At 50.8% G+C, this 19710-nt stretch overlaps 1 protein-coding gene across 7 annotated transcripts in view; it reads left to right on the forward strand.

Annotated features, from left to right (window-relative positions):
* LOC135541646 (neurofascin-like) overlaps positions 1 to 19710 on the forward strand; it is a 68899-nt gene that overhangs the window by 12558 nt on the left and 36631 nt on the right. For 6 of the 7 annotated variants that reach the window (XM_064967960.1, XM_064967962.1, XM_064967964.1 and 3 more), the window contains exons 4-12: positions 8040 to 8154; positions 8302 to 8483; positions 8591 to 8728; positions 8938 to 9081; positions 9227 to 9338; positions 14232 to 14398; positions 14879 to 15026; positions 15272 to 15396; positions 17261 to 17305. In XM_064967960.1, the coding sequence (XP_064824032.1) occupies positions 8040 to 8154; positions 8302 to 8483; positions 8591 to 8728; positions 8938 to 9081; positions 9227 to 9338; positions 14232 to 14398; positions 14879 to 15026; positions 15272 to 15396; positions 17261 to 17305 (1176 nt within the window). The remainder of the gene's footprint in view (positions 1 to 8039; positions 8155 to 8301; positions 8484 to 8590; positions 8729 to 8937; positions 9082 to 9226; positions 9339 to 14231; positions 14399 to 14878; positions 15027 to 15271; positions 15397 to 17260; positions 17306 to 19710) is intronic. The other variant, XM_064967961.1, reaches the window with a different exon arrangement.

Raw genomic sequence — 19710 nt, forward strand, 5'->3', positions numbered from 1 at the left:
CTCTCCTGTCCCCAGGACGTAAGGTAGCAGAGACCCCCTAACTCCCTCTCCTGTCCCCAGGTCGTAAGGTAGCAGAGACCCCCTAACTTCCTCTCCTGTCCCCAGGTCGTACGGTAGCAGAGACCCCCTAACTTCCTCTCCTGTCCCCAGGTCGTAGGTAGCAGAGACCCCTAACTTCCCTCTCCTGTCCCCAGGTCGTACGGTAGCAGAGACCCCCTAACTTCCTCTCCTGTCCCCAGGTCGTAAGGTAGCAGAGACCCCCTAACTTCCTCTCCTGTCCCCAGGTCGTAGGTAGCAGAGACCCCCTAACTTCCTCTCCTGTCCCCAGGTCGTAAGGTAGCAGAGACCCCCTAACTTCCTCTCCTGTCCCCAGGTCGTAAGGTAGCAGAGACCCCCTAACTTCCTCTCCTGTCCCCAGGTCGTAAGGTAGCAGAGACCCCCCTAACTTCCTCTCCTGTCCCCAGGTCGTAAGGTAGCAGAGACCCCCTAACTTCCTCTCCTGTCCCCAGGTCGTAAGGTAGCAGAGACGCCCCCTAACTTCCTCTCCTGTCCCCAGGTCGTACGGTAGCAGAGACCCCCTAACTTCCTCTCCTGTCCCCACGTAAGGTAGCAGAGACCCCCTAACTTCCTCTCCTGTCCCCCAGGTAGCAGAGACCCCCTAACTTCCTCTCCTGTCCCCAGGTCGTAAGGTAGCAGAGACCCCCTAACTTCCTCTCCTGTCCCCAGGTCGTAAGGTAGCAGAGACCCCCTAACTTCCTCTCCTGTCCCCAGTCGTAAGGTAGCAGAGACCCCCTAACTTCCTCTCCTGTCCCCAGGTCGTTAGGTAGCAGAGACCCCCCTAACTTCCTCTCCTGTCCCCAGGTCGTAAGGTAGCAGAGACCCCCTAACTTCCCTCTCCTGTCCCCAGGTCGTAAGGTAGCAGAGACCCCCTAACTTCCTCTCCTGTCCCCAGGTCGTAAGGTAGCAGAGACCCCCTAACTTCCTCTCCTGTCCCCAGGTCGTAAGGTAGCAGAGACCCCCTAACTTCCTCTCCTGTCCCCAGGTCGTAAGGTAGCAGAGACCCCCTAACTTCCTCTCCTGTCCCCCGTAAGGTAGCAGAGACCCCCTAACTTCCTCTCCTGTCCCCAGGTCGTAAGGTAGCAGAGACCCCCTAACTTCCTCTCCTGTCCCCAGGTCGTAAGGTAGCAGAGACCCCCCTAACTTCCTCTCCTGTCCCCATGTCGTAAGGTAGCAGAGACCCCCCCTAACTTCCTCTCCTGTCCCCAGGTCGTAAGGTAGCAGAGACCCCCCTAACTTCCTCTCCTGTCCCCAGGTCGTAAGGTCAGAGACCCCCCTAACTTCCTCTCCTGTCCCCAGGTCGTTAGGTAGCAGAGACCCCCTAACTTCCCTCCTGTCCCCAGGTCGTAAGGTAGCAGAGACCCCCTAACTTCCTCTCCTGTCCCCAGGTCGTAAGGTAGCAGAGACCCCCTAACTTCCTCTCCTGTCCCCAGGTCGTAAGGTAGCAGAGACCCCCTAACTTCCTCTCCTGTCCCCAGGTCAGGTAGCAGAGAGGCCCCCTAACTTCCTCTCCTGTCCCCAGGTCGTAAGGTAGCAGAGACCCCCTAACTTCCTCTCCTGTCCCCAGGTCGTAAGGTAGCAGAGACCCCCTAACTTCCTCTCCTGTCCCCAGGTCGTAGCAGAGTAACTTCCTCTCCTGTCCCCAGGTCGTAAGGTAGCAGACCCCCCTAACTTCCTCTCCTGTCCCCAGGTCGTAAGGTAGCAGAGAGGCCCCCTAACTTCCTCTCCTGTCCCCAGGTCGTAAGGTAGCAGAGACCCCCTAACTTCCTCTCCTGTCCCCAGGTCAGGTCAGAGACCCCCTAACTTCCTCTCCTGTCCCCAGGTCGTTAGGTAGCAGAGACCCCCTAACTTCCTCTCCTGTCCCCAGGTCGAAGGTAGCAGAGACCCCCTAACTTCCTCTCCTGTCCCCAGGTCGTAAGGTAGCAGAGACCCCCTAACTTCCTCTCCTGTCCCCAGGTCGTAAGGTAGCAGAGACCCCCCTAACTTCCTCTCCCTTCCCCAGGTCGTTAGGTAGCAGAGGCCCCCCTAACTTCCCTCTCCTGTCCCCAGGTCGTAAGGTAGCAGAGACCCCCCTAACTTCCTCTCCTGTCCCCAGGTCGTAAGGTAGCAGAGACCCCCCTAACTTCCCTCCTGTCCCCAGGTCTTAGCAGAGACCCCCTAACTTCCTCTCCTGTCCCCAGGTCGTAAGGTAGCAGAGGCCCCCTAACTTCCTCTCCTGTCCCCAGGTCGTAAGGTAGCAGAGACCCCCTAACTTCCCTCCTGTCCCCTGTAGCAGAGACCCCCTAACTTCCTCTCCTGTCCCCAGGTCGTAAGGTAGCAGAGACCCCCTAACTTCCTCTCCTGTCCCCAGGTCGTAGGTAGCAGAGACCCCCTAACTCCTCTCCTGTCCCCAGGTCGTAAGGTAGCAGAGACCCCCCTAACTTCCTCTCCTGTCCCCAGGTCGTTAGGTAGCAGAGACCCCCTAACTTCCTCTCCTGTCCCCAGGACGTAAGGTAGCAGAGACGCCCCCCTAACTTCCTCTCCTGTCCCCAGGTCGTAAGGTAGCAGAGACCCCCTAACTTCCTCTCCTGTCCCCAGGTCGTTAGGTAGCAGAGACCCCCCTAACTTCCTCTCCTGTCCCCAGGTCGTAAGGTAGCAGAGACCCCCCTAACTTCCTCTCCTGTCCCCAGGTCGTAAGGTAGCAGAGACCCCCCTAACTTCCTCTCCTGTCCCCAGGTCGTAAGGTAGCAGAGACCCCCTAACTTCCTCTCCTGTCCCCAGGTCGTAAGGTAGCAGAGACCCCCTAACTTCCTCCTGTCCCCAGGTAAGGTTAACCTCTCCTGTCCCCAGGTCGTTAGGTAGCAGAGACCCCCTAACTTCCTCTCCTGTCCCCAGGTCGTTAGGTAGCAGAGAGGCCTCCCTAACTTCCTCTCCTGTCCCCAGGTCGTAAGGTAGCAGAGACCCCCTAACTTCCCTCCTGTCCCCAGGTCGTAAGGGCAGAGACCCCCCTCTCCTGTCCCCAGGTCGTTAGGTAGCAGAGACCCCCTAACTTCCTCTCCTGTCCCCAACGTAAGGTAGCAGAGACCCCCCTAACTTCCTCTCCTGTCCCCAGGTCGTAAGGTAGCAGAGACCCCCCTAACTTCCTCTCCTGTCCCCAGGTCGTTAGGTAGCAGAGACCCCCCTAACTTCCTCTCCTGTCCCCAGGTCGTTAGGTAGCAGAGACCCCCTAACTTCCTCTCCTGTCCCCAGGTCGTAAGGTTCCTAACTTCCTCCTGTCCCCAGGTCGTAAGGTAGCAGAGACCCCCTAACTTCCTCTCCTGTCCCCAGGTCGTAAGGTAGCAGAGACCCCCTAACTTCCTCTCCTGTCCCCAGGTCGTAAGGTAGCAGAGACCCCCTAACTTCCTCTCCTGTCCCCAGGTCGAGGTAGCAGAGGCCCCCTAACTTCCTCTCCTGTCCCCAGGTCGTAAGGTAGCAGAGACCCCCTAACTTCCTCTCCTGTCCCCAGGTCGTAAGGTAGCAGAGACCCCCCTAACTTCCTCTCCTGTCCCCAGGTCGTAAGGTAGCAGAGACCCCCTAACTTCCTCTCCTGTCCCCAGGTCGTAAGGTAGCAGAGACCCCCTAACTTCCTCTCCTGTCCCCAGGTAGCAGAGACCCCCCTAACTTCCTCTCCTGTCCCCAGGTCGTAAGGTAGCAGAGAGACCCCCTAACTTCCTCTCCTGTCCCCAGGTCGTTAGGTAGCAGAGAGCCCCCTAACTTCCTCTCCTGTCCCCAGGTCAGGTAGCAGAGACCCCCTAACTTCCTCTCCTGTCCCCAGGTCGCAGGCCCCTAACTTCCTCCTGTCCCCAGGTCGTAAGGTAGCAGAGACCCCCCCCTAACTTCCTCCCCTCCTGTCCCCAGGTCCCCAGGTTAGGTAGCAGAGACCCCCTAACTTCCTCTCCTGTCCCCAGGTCGTTAGGTAGCAGAGACCCCCTAACTTCCTCTCCTGTCCCCAGGTCGTAAGGTAGCAGAGACCCCCTAACTTCCTCTCCTGTCCCCAGGTCAGGTAGCAGAGACCCCCTAACTTCCTCTCCTGTCCCCAGGTCGTAGGTAGCAGAGACCCCCTAACCCTCCTTCCCCAGGTCGTAAGGTAGCAGAGACCCCCTAACTTCCTCTCCTGTCCCCAGGTCGTAAGGTAGCAGAGACCCCCTAACTTCCTCTCCTGTCCCCAGGTCGTAAGGTAGCAGAGACCCCCTAACTTCCTCTCCTGTCCCCAGGTCGTAAGGTAGCAGAGACCCCCTAACTTCCTCTCCTGTCCCCAGGTCGTAAGGTAGCAGAGACCCCCTAACTCCCTCTCCTGTCCCCAGGTCGTAAGGTAGCAGAGACCCCCCTAACTTCCTCTCCTGTCCCCAGGTCGTAAGGTAGCAGAGACCCCCTAACTCCCTCTCCTGTCCCCAGGTCGTAAGGTAGCAGAGACCCCCCTAACTTCCTCTCCTGTCCCCAGGTCGTAAGGTAGCAGAGACCCCCTAACTTCCTCTCCTGTCCCCAGGTCGTAAGGTAGCAGAGGCCCCCTAACTTCCTCTCCTGTCCCCAGGTCGTAAGGTCCCCTAACCCCTAACTTCCTCTCCTGTCCCCAGGTCGTTAGGTAGCAGAGGCCCCCTAACTTCCTCTCCTGTCCCCAGGTCGTTAGGTAGCAGAGACCCCCTAACTTCCTCTCCTGTCCCCAGGTCGTAAGGTAGCCCCCCTAACTTCCTCTCCTGTCCCCAGGTCGTAAGGTAGCAGAGACCCCCTAACTTCCTCTCCTGTCCCCAGGTCGTTAGGTAGCAGAGACCCCCTAACTTCCTCTCCTGTCCCCAGGTCGTAAGGTAGCAGAGACCCCCTAACTTCCTCTCCTGTCCCCAGGTCGTAAGGTAGCAGAGACCCCCTAACTTCCTCTCCTGTCCCCAGGTCGTAAGGTAGCAGAGAGGCCCCCTAACTTCCTCTCCTGTCCCCAGGTCGTAAGGTAGCAGAGACCCTCCCTAACTTCCTCTCCTGTCCCCAGGTCGTAAGGTAGCAGAGACGCCCCCTAACTTCCTCTCCTGTCCCCAGGTCGTAAGGTAGCAGAGACCCCCCTAACTTCCTCTCCTGTCCCCAGGTCGTAAGGTAGCAGAGACCCCCCTAACTTCCTCTCCTGTCCCCAGGTCGTTAGGTAGCAGAGACCCCCCTAACTTCCTCTCCTGTCCCCAGGGCCCCCTAACTTCCTCTCCTGTCCCCAGGTCGTAAGGTAGCAGAGAGGCCCCCTAACTTCCTCTCCTGTCCCCAGGTCGTAAGGTAGCAGAGGCCTCCCTAACTTCCTCTCCTGTCCCCAGGTCGTAAGGTAGCAGAGACCCCCTAACTTCCTCTCCTGTCCCCAGGTCGTTAGGTAGCAGAGACCCCCTAACTTCCTCTCCTGTCCCCAGACGTAAGGTAGCAGAGACCCCCTAACTTCCTCTCCTGTCCCCAGGTCGTTAGGTAGCAGAGACCCCCTAACTTCCTCTCCTGTCCCCAGACGTAAGGTAGCAGAGACGCCCCCTAACTTCCTCTCCTGTCCCCAGACGTAAGGTAGCAGAGACCCTCCTAACTTCCTCTCCTGTCCCCAGGTCGTTAGGTAGCAGAGACCCCCCTAACTTCCTCTCCTGTCCCCAGGTCGTAAGGTAGCAGAGAGGCCTCCCTAACTTCCTCTCCTGTCCCCAGGTCGTAAGGTAGCAGAGAGACCCCCCTAACTTCCTCTCCTGTCCCCAGGTCGTTAGGTAGCAGAGACCCCCCTAACTTCCTCTCCTGTCCCCAGACGTAAGGTAGCAGAGACCCTCCTAACTTCCTCTCCTGTCCCCAGGTCGTTAGGTAGCAGAGACCCCCCTAACTTCCTCTCCTGTCCCCAGACGTAAGGTAGCAGAGACGCCTCCCTAACTTCCTCTCCTGTCCCCAGACGTAAGGTAGCAGAGACCCTCCTAACTTCCTCTCCTGTCCCCAGGTCGTAAGGTAGCAGAGACCTCCCTAACTTCCTCTCCTGTCCCCAGGTCGTTAGGTAGCAGAGACCCCCCTAACTTCCTCTCCTGTCCCCAGACGTAAGGTAGCAGAGAGGCCTCCCTAACTTCCTCTCCTGTCCCCAGGTCGTTAGGTAGCAGAGACCCCCCTAACTTCCTCTCCTGTCCCCAGACGTAAGGTAGCAGAGAGGCCTCCCTAACTTCCTCTCCTGTCCCCAGGTCGTTAGGTAGCAGAGACCCCCTAACTTCCTCTCCTGTCCCCAGGTCGTTAGGTAGCAGAGACCCCCTAACTTCCTCTCCTGTCCCCAGGTCGTTAGGTAGCAGAGACCCCCTAACTTCCTCTCCTGTCCCCAGGTCGTTAGGTAGCAGAGAGGCCTCCCTAACTTCCTCTCCTGTCCCCAGGTCGTTAGGTAGCAGAGAGACCCCCCTAACTTCCTCTCCTGTCCCCAGGTCGTTAGGTAGCAGAGACCCCCCTAACTTCCTCTCCTGTCCCCAGGTCGTAAGGTAGCAGAGACCTCCCTAACTTCCTCTCCTGTCCCCAGGTCGTAAGGTAGCAGAGACCCTCCTAACTTCCTCTCCTGTCCCCAGGTCGTTAGGTAGCAGAGACCCCCCTAACTTCCTCTCCTGTCCCCAGACGTAAGGTAGCAGAGACCCTCCTAACTTCCTCTCCTGTCCCCAGGTCGTTAGGTAGCAGAGACCCCCTAACTTCCTCTCCTGTCCCCAGACGTAAGGTAGCAGAGAGCCCCCTAACTTCCTCTCCTGTCCCCAGGTCGTAAGGTAGCAGAGACCCTCCTAACTTCCTCTCCTGTCCCCAGGTCGTTAGGTAGCAGAGACCCCCCTAACTTCCTCTCCTGTCCCCAGGTCGTAAGGTAGCAGAGACCCCCCTAACTTCCTCTCCTGTCCCCAGGTCGTAAGGTAGCAGAGACCCCCCTAACTTCCTCTCCTGTCCCCAGGTCGTTAGGTAGCAGAGACCCCCCTAACTTCCTCTCCTGTCCCCAGACGTAAGGTAGCAGAGACCCCCCTAACTTCCTCTCCTGTCCCCAGGTCGTTAGGTAGCAGAGACCCCCCTAACTTCCTCTCCTGTCCCCAGACGTAAGGTAGCAGAGACGCCCCCTAACTTCCTCTCCTGTCCCCAGACGTAAGGTAGCAGAGACCCTCCTAACTTCCTCTCCTGTCCCCAGGTCGTTAGGTAGCAGAGACCCCCTAACTTCCTCTCCTGTCCCCATGTCGTAAGGTAGCAGAGACCCCCCTAACTTCCTCTCCTGTCCCCAGGTCGTAAGGTAGCAGAGACCCCCCTAACTTCCTCTCCTGTCCCCAGGTCGTAAGGTAGCAGAGACCTCCCTAACTTCCTCTCCTGTCCCCAGGTCGTTAGGTAGCAGAGACCCTCCTAACTTCCTCTCCTGTCCTCCTGTCCCCAGACGTAAGGTAGCAGAGGCCCCCTAACTTCCTCTCCTGTCCCCAGGTCGTTAGGTAGCAGAGACCCCCCTAACTTCCTCTCCTGTCCCCAGACGTAAGGTAGCAGAGAGGCCTCCCTAACTTCCTCTCCTGTCCCCAGGTCGTTAGGTAGCAGAGACCCCCCTAACTTCCTCTCCTGTCCCCAGGTCGTTAGGTAGCAGAGACCCCCCTAACTTCCTCTCCTGTCCCCAGGTCGTAAGGTAGCAGAGACCCTCCTAACTTCCTCTCCTGTCCCCAGGTCGTAAGGTAGCAGAGAGGCCTCCCTAACTTCCTCTCCTGTCCCCAGGTCGTAAGGTAGCAGAGAGGCCTCCCTAACTTCCTCTCCTGTCCCCAGACGTAAGGTAGCAGAGAGGCCTCCCTAACTTCCTCTCCTGTCCCCAGGTCGTAAGGTAGCAGAGAGGCCTCCCTAACTTCCTCTCCTGTCCCCAGGTCGTAAGGTAGCAGAGACCCTCCTAACTTCCTCTCCTGTCCCCAGGTCGTAAGGTAGCAGAGAGGCCTCCCTAACTTCCTCTCCTGTCCCCAGACGTAAGGTAGCAGAGAGACCCTCCTAACTTCCTCTCCTGTCCCCAGGTCGTAAGGTAGCAGAGACTCCCCCTAACTTCCTCTCCCCCACGGGGACTGACAGCTCAAGGATGACGGTGCTGAGAGGACAAAAACTACAGCTGGAGTGTATTGCTGCCGGAGTGTGAGTGGCTGAAATACTCAAGCGCACGCACGCAAGCAGTCACACACACACACACACATTAATACTTTTCTCAAGAAAAATAACACCCAATCTCACTCCCAATTTCCCCTTTTCCCCCCTCACCCACTCTCTCCCTATCCCTCTCAGTCCCACCCCCAGTATAAAGTGGTTTAAGAAGGGAGGAGATCTGAACCAGAAGGTGAAGCTAGACAACTTCAATAAGACTCTGCGTATTGACAGCGTGTCAGAGGAGGACGCAGGGGAGTACATGTGTATGGCCAACAATCAGATAGGAAGCATCCGACACTCCATCTTCGTCCAGGTTAAAGGTATACACGGAGGAGGTGTTTTCTGTGTCTGTGAGCCGTGTGTGTGTGTCTGTATGTTGATCTTTGTGGTTGACCTTCTGACCAATGGCATCTCTTGAACCCAACAGCGGCTCCCTATTGGCTGGACAAGCCGTTCAACCTGGTGTTAGCACCGGATGAGAGCAGTCGTCTGGTGTGTCGGGCCAATGGGAACCCCAAACCACTCATCCAGTGGCTGGTCAACGGAGAGCCTATGGAGAGAAGTAGTGAGTCCTTCACAACCCATTCAACATCAATTATCACCCTGCTGTGTTCTAATGGACATAGAGTACCATCTGGATAAACAAACTCAAATCAGCATTTCTATTGCCAACCAGTTTTGACTATTTACATTTACACCCCTCTATTCTTTATCTTCTATCTTCTCTCCCCCCTTTCTCTCCATCTGCCCTCTACCTCTCTCCCCATCTCCCAGGCTCCCTGCCCAACCCTAGAAGATCGGTGGTAGGTGACACCATCATCTTTCATTCTGTTCAGATCGGCAGCAGCGCTGTGTACCAATGTAACGCCTCCAATCACCATGGTTACCTGCTGGCCAACGCTTTCGTCAGCATATTGGGTAAAGAGAGGGAGTGGTGTTGGTGGTGATGAAGATGATGATTATGATGATGAGTGATGAAGCTATAATGAAATAGGACTAAATATGTCAATTGTTTCTCTCTCTCTTGCTCTCTCTCTCTCTCCCTCTCTCTCTCTCTCTCTAGACATGGCTCCCAGGATGCTTGGTGCTAAGAACCAGCTAATAAAGGTGATAGAGAACAACAGAACCTTCCTGGACTGTCCCTTCTTTGGCTCGCCACTTCCTGAGCTACGCTGGTGAGTTTACTTTATTTGGATCCCCATTAGCTGTCGTGCAACAGCTACTCTTCCTGTGGTCCACACAAAAGCTAAAATACATATACTGATGAGTGTGGAAAGATAGAACCAGGTAGAGAATATATGGGGATGTAGAGTATATGTAAACCACTTCTCCAATCTTTTTGGCCCTACAACAAAGAACAAACAGCAAAAACATATACATGATCAAATACAAGTCATAGAGTCAACTATTAAAGACAACCAGAACCCACTGGATTCTCCAATTACATTGAAGGAACTACAGGACAAAATACAAACCCTCCAACCCAGAGAGGCCTGCGGCGTTGATGGTAACATCAATGAAATGAAATGATAAAATATAAAGACATCAAATTCCAATTGGCTGTACTTAAACTCTTTAACAACATCCTGAGCTCTGGCATCTTCCCCAATATTTGGAACCAAGGACTGATCACCCCAATCCACAAAAGTGGAGACACATTTGACCGCAATAACTACCTTGGCGTATGCGTCAACAGTAACCTTGGGAAAATCCTCTGCATTATCAATAACAGCAGACTTGTACATTTCCTCAGTGAAAACAATATACTGAGCAAATGTCAAATTGTCTTTTTACCAAATTACCATACGACAGACCACGTATTCACCCTGCACACCCTAATTGACAAACAAACAAACCAAAACAAAGACAAAGTCTTCTCATGCTTTGCTGATTTCAAAAAAGCCTTTGACTCAATTTGGCATGAGTATCTGCTATACAAATTAATGGAAAGTGGTGTTGGAGGAAAAACACAAGACATAAAATCAATGTACACAAACATGTGCAGTTAAAATTGGCAAAAAACACACATTTCTTTCCACGGGGCCGTGAGGTGAGACAGGGAGACAGCTTAAGCCCCACCCTCTTCAACATATATATCAACGAATTGGCGGAGGCACTAAAACAGTCTGCAGTACCTGGCCTCACCCTACTAGAATCTGAAGTCAAATGTCTACTGTTTGCTGATCCCCAACCAAGGAGGGCCTACAGCAGCACCTAGATATTCTGCAAATATTCTGTAATACCCTGACAGTAAATCTCAGTAAGACAAAAAAGGTCCAGCTACCAGGACCATGAATACGAATGTAACGCTTGTTTTCCTCCTCTTCTGAGGAGGAGTAGTAGGAAGGATTGGAGGACCAATGCGCAGCGTGGTACGTGTTCATGATGATCTTTAATAAACTCAGAACACTAAAACAAAAAAACAAAGAGAATGACACGAAACGAAACAGTACTGTCTTTTGACATACACTAAGACAGAAAACAATCACCCACACCACACAAGTGGGAAAAGGCTACCTAAGTATGATTCTCAATCAGAGACAACTAACGACACCTGCCTCTGATTGAGAACCATACCAGGCCAAACACAAAAACACCACATAGAAAAAGGAACATAGACAACCCACCCAACTCACGCACCGACCATACTAAAACAAAGACCTAACAAAAGAACTAAGGTCAGAACGTGACAACAAATTGCATCTAGACAACGTTGTCCTAGAGCACACAAAATCTATACATACCTCGGCCTAAACATCAGAGCCACAGGTAACTTCCACAAAGCTGTGAATGATCTGAGAGACATGGCAAGAAGGTCATTCTATGCCATCAAAAGGAACATGCAATTCATACATACAATTCAACATACCAATTAGGATCTGGCTAAAAATACTTGAATGAGTTATAGAATGGTTGTGAGGTCTGGGGTCCATTCACCAACCAAGAATTCACAAAATGGGACAAACACCAAATTGAGACTCTGCAAGCAGGTCCTGGGGCTCTGTTCACAAACACAAACAGAGCCCCAGGACAGCAACACAATTAGACCCATCCAAAACATGAGAAAACAAAAAGAGATGACTTGACACATTGAAAAGAATTCACAAAAAAACAGAGCAAACTAGAATGCTATTTGGCCCTAAACAGAGAGTACACTGTGGCAGAATACCTGACCACTGTGACTGACCCAAACTTAAGGAAAGCTTTGACTCAGTGAGCATAGCCTTGCTATTGAGAAAGGCCGCCGTAGGCAGACCAGGCTCTCAAGAGAAGACAGGCTATGTGCACCACGCCCAAAAAGGAGGTGGAAACTGAGCTGCACTTTCTAACCTCCTGCCAAGTATATGATCATATTAGAGACACATATTTCCCTCAGACTACAACAGATCCACAAAGATTTTGAAAACAAATCAATTTTGATAAACTCCCATCTACTGGGTGAAATACCACAGTGTGCCATCACAGCAGCAAGATTTGTGACCAGTGAAAAACAAACACCATTGTAAATATAACCCATATTTATGTTTAATTATTTTCTTATTTGTACTTTAACTATTTGCACATCGTTACAGCATTGTACAGTCGTGGCCACAAGTTTTGAGAATGACACAAATATTAATTTTCAGTCTGCTGCCTCAGTTTGTATGATGGCAATTTGCATATACTCCAGAATGTTATGAAGAGTGATCAGATGAATTGCAATTAATTGCAAAGTCCGTCTTTGCCATGCAAATGAACTGAATCCCCCAAGAACATTTCCACTGCATTTCAGCCCTGCCACAAAAGGACCAGCTGGCATCATGTCAGTGATTCTCTCGTTAACACAGATATGAGTGTTGACGAGGCCTAGGCTGGAGATCACTCTGTCATGCGGATTGAGTTTGAAAACAGACTGGAAGCTTCAAAAGGAGGGTGGTGCTTGGAATCACTGTTCCTCCTCTGTCAACCATGGTCACCTGCAAGGAAACACGTACCATCATCATTGCTTTGCACAAAAAGGTCTTCAAAGGCAAGGATATTGCTGCCAGTAAATCAACCATTTATCAGATCATCAAGAACTTCAAGGAGAGTGGTTCAATTGTTGTGAAGAAGGCTTCAGGGCACCCAAGAAACTCCAGGAAGCGCCAGGACCGTCTCCTAAAGTTGATTCAGTTGCGGGATCGGGGCACCACCAGTACAGAGCTTGCTCAGAAATGGCAGCAGGCAGGTGTGAGTGCATCTGCACGCACAGTGAGGCGAAGACTTTTGGAGGATGGCCTGGTGTCAAGAAGGGCAGCAAAGAAGCCACTTCTCTCCAGGAAAAACATCAGGGACAGACTGATATTCTGCAAAAGGTACAGCAATTGGACTGCTGAGGACTGGGGTAAAGTCATTTTCTTTGATGAATCCCCTTTCCGATTGTTTGGGGCATCCGGAAAAAAGCTTGTCCGGAGAAGACAAGATGAGCGCTACCATCAGTCCTGTGTCATGCCAACAGTAAAGCATTCATGTGTGGGATTGCTTCTCAGCCAAGGGAGTGGGCTCACTCACAATTTTGCCTAAGCACACAGCCATGAATAAAGAATGGTACCAACACATCCTCCGAGTGCAACTTCTCTCAACCATCCAGTAACAGTTTGGTGATGAACAATGCCTTTTCCAGCAGAATGGAGCACCTTGCCATAAGGCAAAGGGATAACTAAGTGGCTCGGGGAACAAATCATCAATATTTTGGGTCCATGGCCAGGAAACTCCCCAGACCTTAATCCCATTGAGAACTTGTGGTCAATCCTCAAGAGGCAGGTGGACAAACAAAACCCCGCAAATTCTGACAAACTCCAAGCATTGATTATGCAAGAATGGGCTGCCATCAGTCAGGATGTGGACCAGAAGTTAATTGACAGCATGCCAGGGCGTATTGCAGAGGTCTTGAAAAAGAAGGGTCAACACTGCAAATATTGACTTTTTGCATCAACTTCATGTAATTGTCAATAAAAGCATATGACGCTTATTTCACCTTTATTTAACCAGGTAGGCAAGTTGAGAACAAGTTCTCATTTACAATTGCGACCTGGCCAAGATAAAGCAAAGCAGTTCGACACATACAACGACACAGAGTTACACTTGGAGTAAAACAAACATACTGTCAATAATACAGTAGAAAAATAAGTCTATATATAATGTGAGCAAATGAGGTGAGATAAGGAGGTAAAGGCAAAAAAAGGCCATGGTGGCGAAGTAAATACAATATAGCAAGTAAAACACTGGAATGGTAGATTTGCAATGGAAGAATGTGCAAAGTAGAAATAAAAATAATGGGGTGCAAAGGAGCAAAATAAATAAATGAATGAAATACAGTAGGGAAAGAGGTAGTTGTTTGGGCTAAATTATAGGTGGGCTATGTACAGGTGCAGTAATCTGTGAGCTGCTCTGACAGTTGGTGCTTAAAGCTAGTGAGGGAGATAAGTGTTTCCAGTTTCAGAGATTTTTGTAGTTCGTTCCAGTCATTGGCAGCAGAGAACTGGAAGGAGAGGCAGCCAAAGAAAGAATTGGTTTTGGGGGTGACTAGAGAGATATACCTGCTGGTGACCAGCGAGCTGAGATAAGGGGGGACTTTACCTAGCAGGGTCTTGTAGATGACATGGATACAAATGGATGCATTATGAAATGCTTGCAATTATACTTCAGTATTCTATAGTAACATCTGACAAACATATCTAAAGACACTGAAGCAGCAGACTTTGTGAATATATTTGTGTCATTCTCAAAATTTTTGGCAACGACTGTAAATAGACATAATATGACATTTGAAATGTCTTTATTCTTTTGGAACGTCTGTGAGTGTAATGGTTACTGTTAATTTTTATTGTTTATCTCACTTTTGTTTATTATATTTTTCACTTGCTTTGGCAATGTTAACATACTGTATGTTTCCCATGCCAATTAAAGTCCACTGAATTGAAATTGAATTGAAATGATAGAATGTAAAAGTTATGGATGTGCGTGAGTGTGTGTGTGAGTGTGTGTGTGTGTGTCTTACCCTGTGTCTTACCCTGAATATTTTCCCCTCTGTGTGTGTGTGTGTGTAGGTTTAAGAATGGTCAGGGCAGTGGTCTGGACGGTGGTCAATACCGGGTCTACATCAACGGGAGCCTAGAGATCAAGCGTGCGCGGGTTGAGGACCAGGGTACATACACCTGTGTGGCCAGCAACATCCTGGGCAAGGAGGAGAACCAGGTCCAACTGGAGGTCAAAGGTTAGAGAGCAACCAATCTCATCACAGCACGACTTCATGCTTCTGTTTTTATGTTTCCTTCTCAGACCAAATAGCCCCTGTGTTGTTGCCAAACATTTCCTCGTGCCTTATCAACCTATTTTGTTTCTCAGAGCAGATGACGTTACTTAGAGATTCACATTAGACAATCATATTCTGTAGTCTGTTGATTATACTCATTCTTCCCATGTGGCCTTAATGTCATTTCATATCATGAGAAAAAAAACACTCTTAATCTAATTGGTTGAGCTCCAGCTGTTCAGGAATTCCATGCAAGGCGTTTGGCTTCCCTATCTATCCCCATCATTTTTCCAGATATGACTGTCCTGCGTCTGTCCTGTGTGTGTCCCGTGTCTGTCCTGCGTGCCTGTCCTGCGTGTCTGTCCTGCCTGTCTGTCCTGTGTGTGTGTGTGTGTGTGTGCCCTGTTGTATCCTGTGTGTGGTGTACACGGTTTGTTTCAGAGCCGACCCGTATCGTCAGGGCTCCAGAGCACCAGTCAGCATTTCGAGGCACCATGGCTCGTTTTGACTGCCGGGTCAAGTCAGACCTCACCCTGCCCATCACTGTTACCTGGCTGAAGGATGACAAGCCTCTCTCTCTGGGATGGAGGTGAAAGAAACAACTCAACAACAGTTTTCTCTACCATCAGCTTTTAAAGGCTCAAACTGTAACTTGATTGAGCCCTGTGTCCATGGGATGAAATGCACAAACAATGCATGTACAAAAACACAGAAAAACAGTGGTGTTGAAAGAGCATAGCTATAGTTGACGTGTAATAACATGTAATAGTGATGTTCTGTAATGTCATGTTATAGTGATGTAATAACATGTTTCCTCCCATGACTGGTCTGTAGGTTAAAGAAGGATGAGGATTCCCTGTCCATCCCTAATGTCCACGAGCAGGATGAGGGAACATACACCTGTACTGTTAAATCAGAGATCGACCAAGATACTGCCTCAGCACGCCTCACTGTGTTAGGTATACACGCACGCACGCACACACACAACACAAACACACACACACACACAACACAAACACACACACAACACACACACACACAACACACACACAACACAAAGACACACACACACACACGCACACACACACGCACACACACAACACAAACACACACGCACGCACGCACACACACAACACAAACACACACACACACGCACACACACAACACAAACACACACACAACACACACACACACCTACACACACACACACCTACACACAACAGGTAGGATAAGTAGATGGCAGGTAGCCTAGCGGTTAAACAGCCACCACTAACATTGAGTCGCTGCTGCCAACATACTGACTCAACTCCAGCCACTTTAATAATGGTAATTGATGTAAAAATGTATCACTAGCCACTTTAAACAATGCCACTTAATATAATGTGTACATACCCTACATTACTCATCTCATATGTATATGTATATACTGTACTCATTTGAACTGCTGCATCTACTGCATCTTGCCATCTTTATGTAATACATGTATCACTAGCCACTTTAAACTATGCCACCTTATGTTTATATACCCTACATTACTCATCTCATATGTATATACTGTACTCTATACCATCTACTGCATCTTGCCTATTCCGTTCTGTACCATCACTCATTCATATATCTTTATGTACATATTCTTTATCCCTTTACACTTGTGTGTATAAGGTAGTAGTTGTGGAATTGTTAGGTTAGATTACTCGTTGGTTATTACTGCATTGTCGGAACTAGAAGCACAAGCATTTCGCTACACTCGCATTAACATCTGCTAACCATGTGTATGTGACAAATAACATTTGATTTGATGATTTGATTTGATTTGGTTAGAGTGTTGGGCCAGTAATCAAAAGGTTGATTGTTTGAATCCCCAAGATTAAAGAAATCTGTTGATCTGCCCTTGAGCAAGGCATTTACATTTTAGTAATTTAGCAGACACTCTCATCCAGAGAGACTTACAGAAGCAATTTGGGTTAAGTGCCTTGTTCAAGGGCACATCGACAGAATTTTCACCTTGTCGGCTCTGGGATTCAAACCAGTGACCTTTTCAGTAATGCTCTTACCCCTAGGCTGCCTGCTGCCCAAGTAGTCATTATGTACAACGTGTTAGTCATCTAACATACACTCTTAGCACTTAACCCACATTTCTCCTTGTTTGTTGTCTATAATGGCTGACCCTGGCCGTGACCCCAGGGGGAGTTGGGATATGCAAAGAAACACATTTCCATTTCACACCTCACACTCGTACAGGTTACCCATTTGTACATTCAGTGAAACAGGACAAATATAAGCACCCCCTATTTGACCTTTGAAACCAGCTACACAAACTGTCAAAGTCTTCAACATGGATGTGAAAATATTCTACTTTCATTGTACAAATCATCTTCTCATCAACCGTCATGTTCTTAACATTGAAGTGAGCCCTCGTAGATAACACTTCTAGATGTTAAAGAAATGCATGAATGTGCCTTGAAGTGGTTGCATGTTGGACTGTCACTGTATTTACTGTCAATAGTGACTACTAGCACACTTCTGCTACTAATAGTTGTGAATGTAGACTGTGGTGGATCATACTCCATGGTTTCCCAGTCGTGTAGTTGTAGTGCTCCAAAGTTAAGGTTCTCCTCGGTACAGATCTAGGATCAGCTTCACCTCCCCATTCCTAACCTTAACCATTAGTGGGGAAAATGCTAAAGTCACCAAAGATCAGTGTCTAGGGGCAACATCCCCCTGCACCAGTTGTAGTACTGTAGTGGATGGGGGTTCCTCCACTGTACTAATGTTCTGACTAACCTTTAACCTCTGACCTTTACCCCCCTGCTCCCCTCACAGAGGGCACCTCCCTGTATCCTTCACAGTCTAGTGCCTTGCCTGCAGGTAATATCTGTGGCCTTTTCTACCTCTCTCTCCATCTCTCTGTTTCTGTCCATCCCTCATGCTGCTCTCTGTCTCTGTTTCTGTCCATCCCTCGCGCTGCTCTCTGTCTCTGTTTCTGTCCATCCCTCACGCTGCTCTCTGTTTCTGTCCATCCCTCGCACTGCTCTTTGTCTCTGTTTCTGTCCATCCCTCGCACTGCTCTCTGTTTCTGTCCATCCCTCGCACTGCTCTCTGTCTCTGTTTCTGTCCATCCCTCGCACTGTCTCTGTTTCTGTCATTTCTCTGTTTCTGTCCATCCCTCTGCGCTGCTCTCTGTCTCTGTTTCTGTCCATCCCTCGCACTGCTCTCTGTCTCTGTTTCTGTCCATCCCTCGCACTGCTCTCTGTTTCTGTCCATCCCTCGCACTGCTCTCTGTCTCTGTTTCTGTCCATCCCTCGAACTGCTCTCTGTCTCTGTTTCTGTCCATCCCTCGCACTGCTCTCTGTCTCTGTTTCTGTCCATCCCTCGCGCTGCTCTCTGTCTCTGTTTCTGTCCATCCCTCACACTGCTCTCTGTCTCTGTTTCTGTCCATCCCTCGCGCTGCTCTCTGTCTCTGTTTCTTGTTTCTGTCCATCCCTCGCACTGCTCTCCGTCTCTGTTTCTGTCCATCCCTCGCACTGCTGCTCTCTGTCTCTGTTTCTGTCCATCCCTCGCGCTGCTCTCTGTCTCTGTTTCTGTCCATCCTCTGCGCTGCTCTCTGTCTCTGTTTCTGTCCATCCCTCGTCTCTGCTCACGCTGCTCTCTGTCTGTTTCTGTCCATCCCTCGCGCTGCATCTCTGTTTCTGTCTGTCCATCCCTCGCTCTGCTCTCTGTCTCTGTTTCTGTCCATCCCTCGCGCTGCTCTCTGTCTCTGTTTCTGTCCATCCCTCGCGCTGCTCTCTGTTTCTGTCCATCCCTCGCACTGCTCTCTGTCTCTGTTTCTGTCCATCCCTCGCACTGCTCTCTGTTTCTGTCCATCCCTCGCACTGCTCTCTGTTTCTGTCCATCCCTCACGCTGCTCTCTGTCTCTGTTTCTGCCCATCCCTCGTGCTGCTCTCTGTCTCTGTTTCTGTCCATCCCTCGCGCTGCTCTCTGTCTCTGTTTCTGTCCATCCCTCTCGCTGCTCTCTGTCTCTGTTTCTGTCCATCCCTCTGCGCTGCTCTCTGTCTCTGTTTCTCTGCTCTCTGTCTCTGTTTCTGTCCATCCCTCACGCTGCTCTCTGTCTCTGTTTCTGTCCATCCCTCACGCTGCTCTCTGTCTCTGTTTCTGTCCATCCCTCTCGCTGCTCTCTGTCTCTGTTTCTGTCCATCCCTCGCGCTGCTCTCTGTCTCTGTTTCTGTCCATCCCTCGCGCTGCTCTCTGTCTCTGTTTCTGTCCATCCCTCGCACTGCTCTCTGTCTCTGTTTCTGTCCATCCCTCACGCTGCTCTCTGTTTCTGTCCATCCCTCACACTGCTCTCTGTCTCTGTTTCTGTCCATCCCTCGTGCTGCTCTCTGTCTCTGTTTCTGTCCATCCCTCGCACTGCTCTCTGTCTCTGTTTCTGTCCATCCCTCGCGCTGCTCTCTGTTTCTGTCCATCCCTCACGCTGCTCTCTGTTTCTGTCCATCCCTCACACTGCTCTCTGTCTCTGTTTCTGTCCATCTGTCCTGTTTCTGTCCATCCCTCTCGCTGCTCTCTGTCTCTGTTTCTGTCCATCCCTCGCACTGCTCTCTGTCTCTGTTTCTGTCCATCTCTGTCTCTGTTTCTGTCCATCCCTCGCGCTGCTCTCTGTCTCTGTTTCTGTCCATCCCTCGCGCTGCTCTCTGTCTCTGTTTCTGTCCATCCCTCACGCGCTGTCTCTGTTTCTGTCCATCTCTGTCTCTGTTTCTGTCCATCCCTCGCGCTGCTCTCTGTCTCTGTTTCTGTCCATCCCTCGCGCTGCTCTCTGTCTCTGTTTCTGTCCATCCTCGCTGCTGCTCTCTGTCTCTGTTTCTGTCCATCCCTCGCGCTGCTCTCTGTCTCTGTTTCTGTCCATCCCTCGCGCTGCTCTCTGTCTCTGTTTCTGTCCATCCCTCGCGCTGCTCTCTGTCTCTGTTTCTGTCCATCCCTCGCGCTGCTCTCTGTTTCTGTCCATCCCTCGCGCTGCTCTCTGTCTCTGTTTCTGTCCATCCCTCGTGCTGCTCTCTGTCTCTGTTTCTGTCCATCCCTCGCGCTGCTCTCTGTCTCTGTTTCTGCCCATCCCTCGTGCTGCTCTCTGTCTCTGTTTCTGTCCATCCCTCGCGCTGCTCTCTGTCTCTGTTTCTGTCCATCCCTCGCGCTGCTCTCTGTCTCTGTTTCTGTCCATCCCTCGCGCTGCTCTCTGTCTCTGTTTCTGTCCATCCCTCGCGCTGCTCTCTGTCTCTGTTTCT

The sequence above is a fragment of the Oncorhynchus masou genome, chromosome 6 (genome assembly GCF_036934945.1).
Source record: "Oncorhynchus masou masou isolate Uvic2021 chromosome 6, UVic_Omas_1.1, whole genome shotgun sequence".
Lineage (NCBI taxonomy): Eukaryota > Metazoa > Chordata > Actinopteri > Salmoniformes > Salmonidae > Oncorhynchus > Oncorhynchus masou.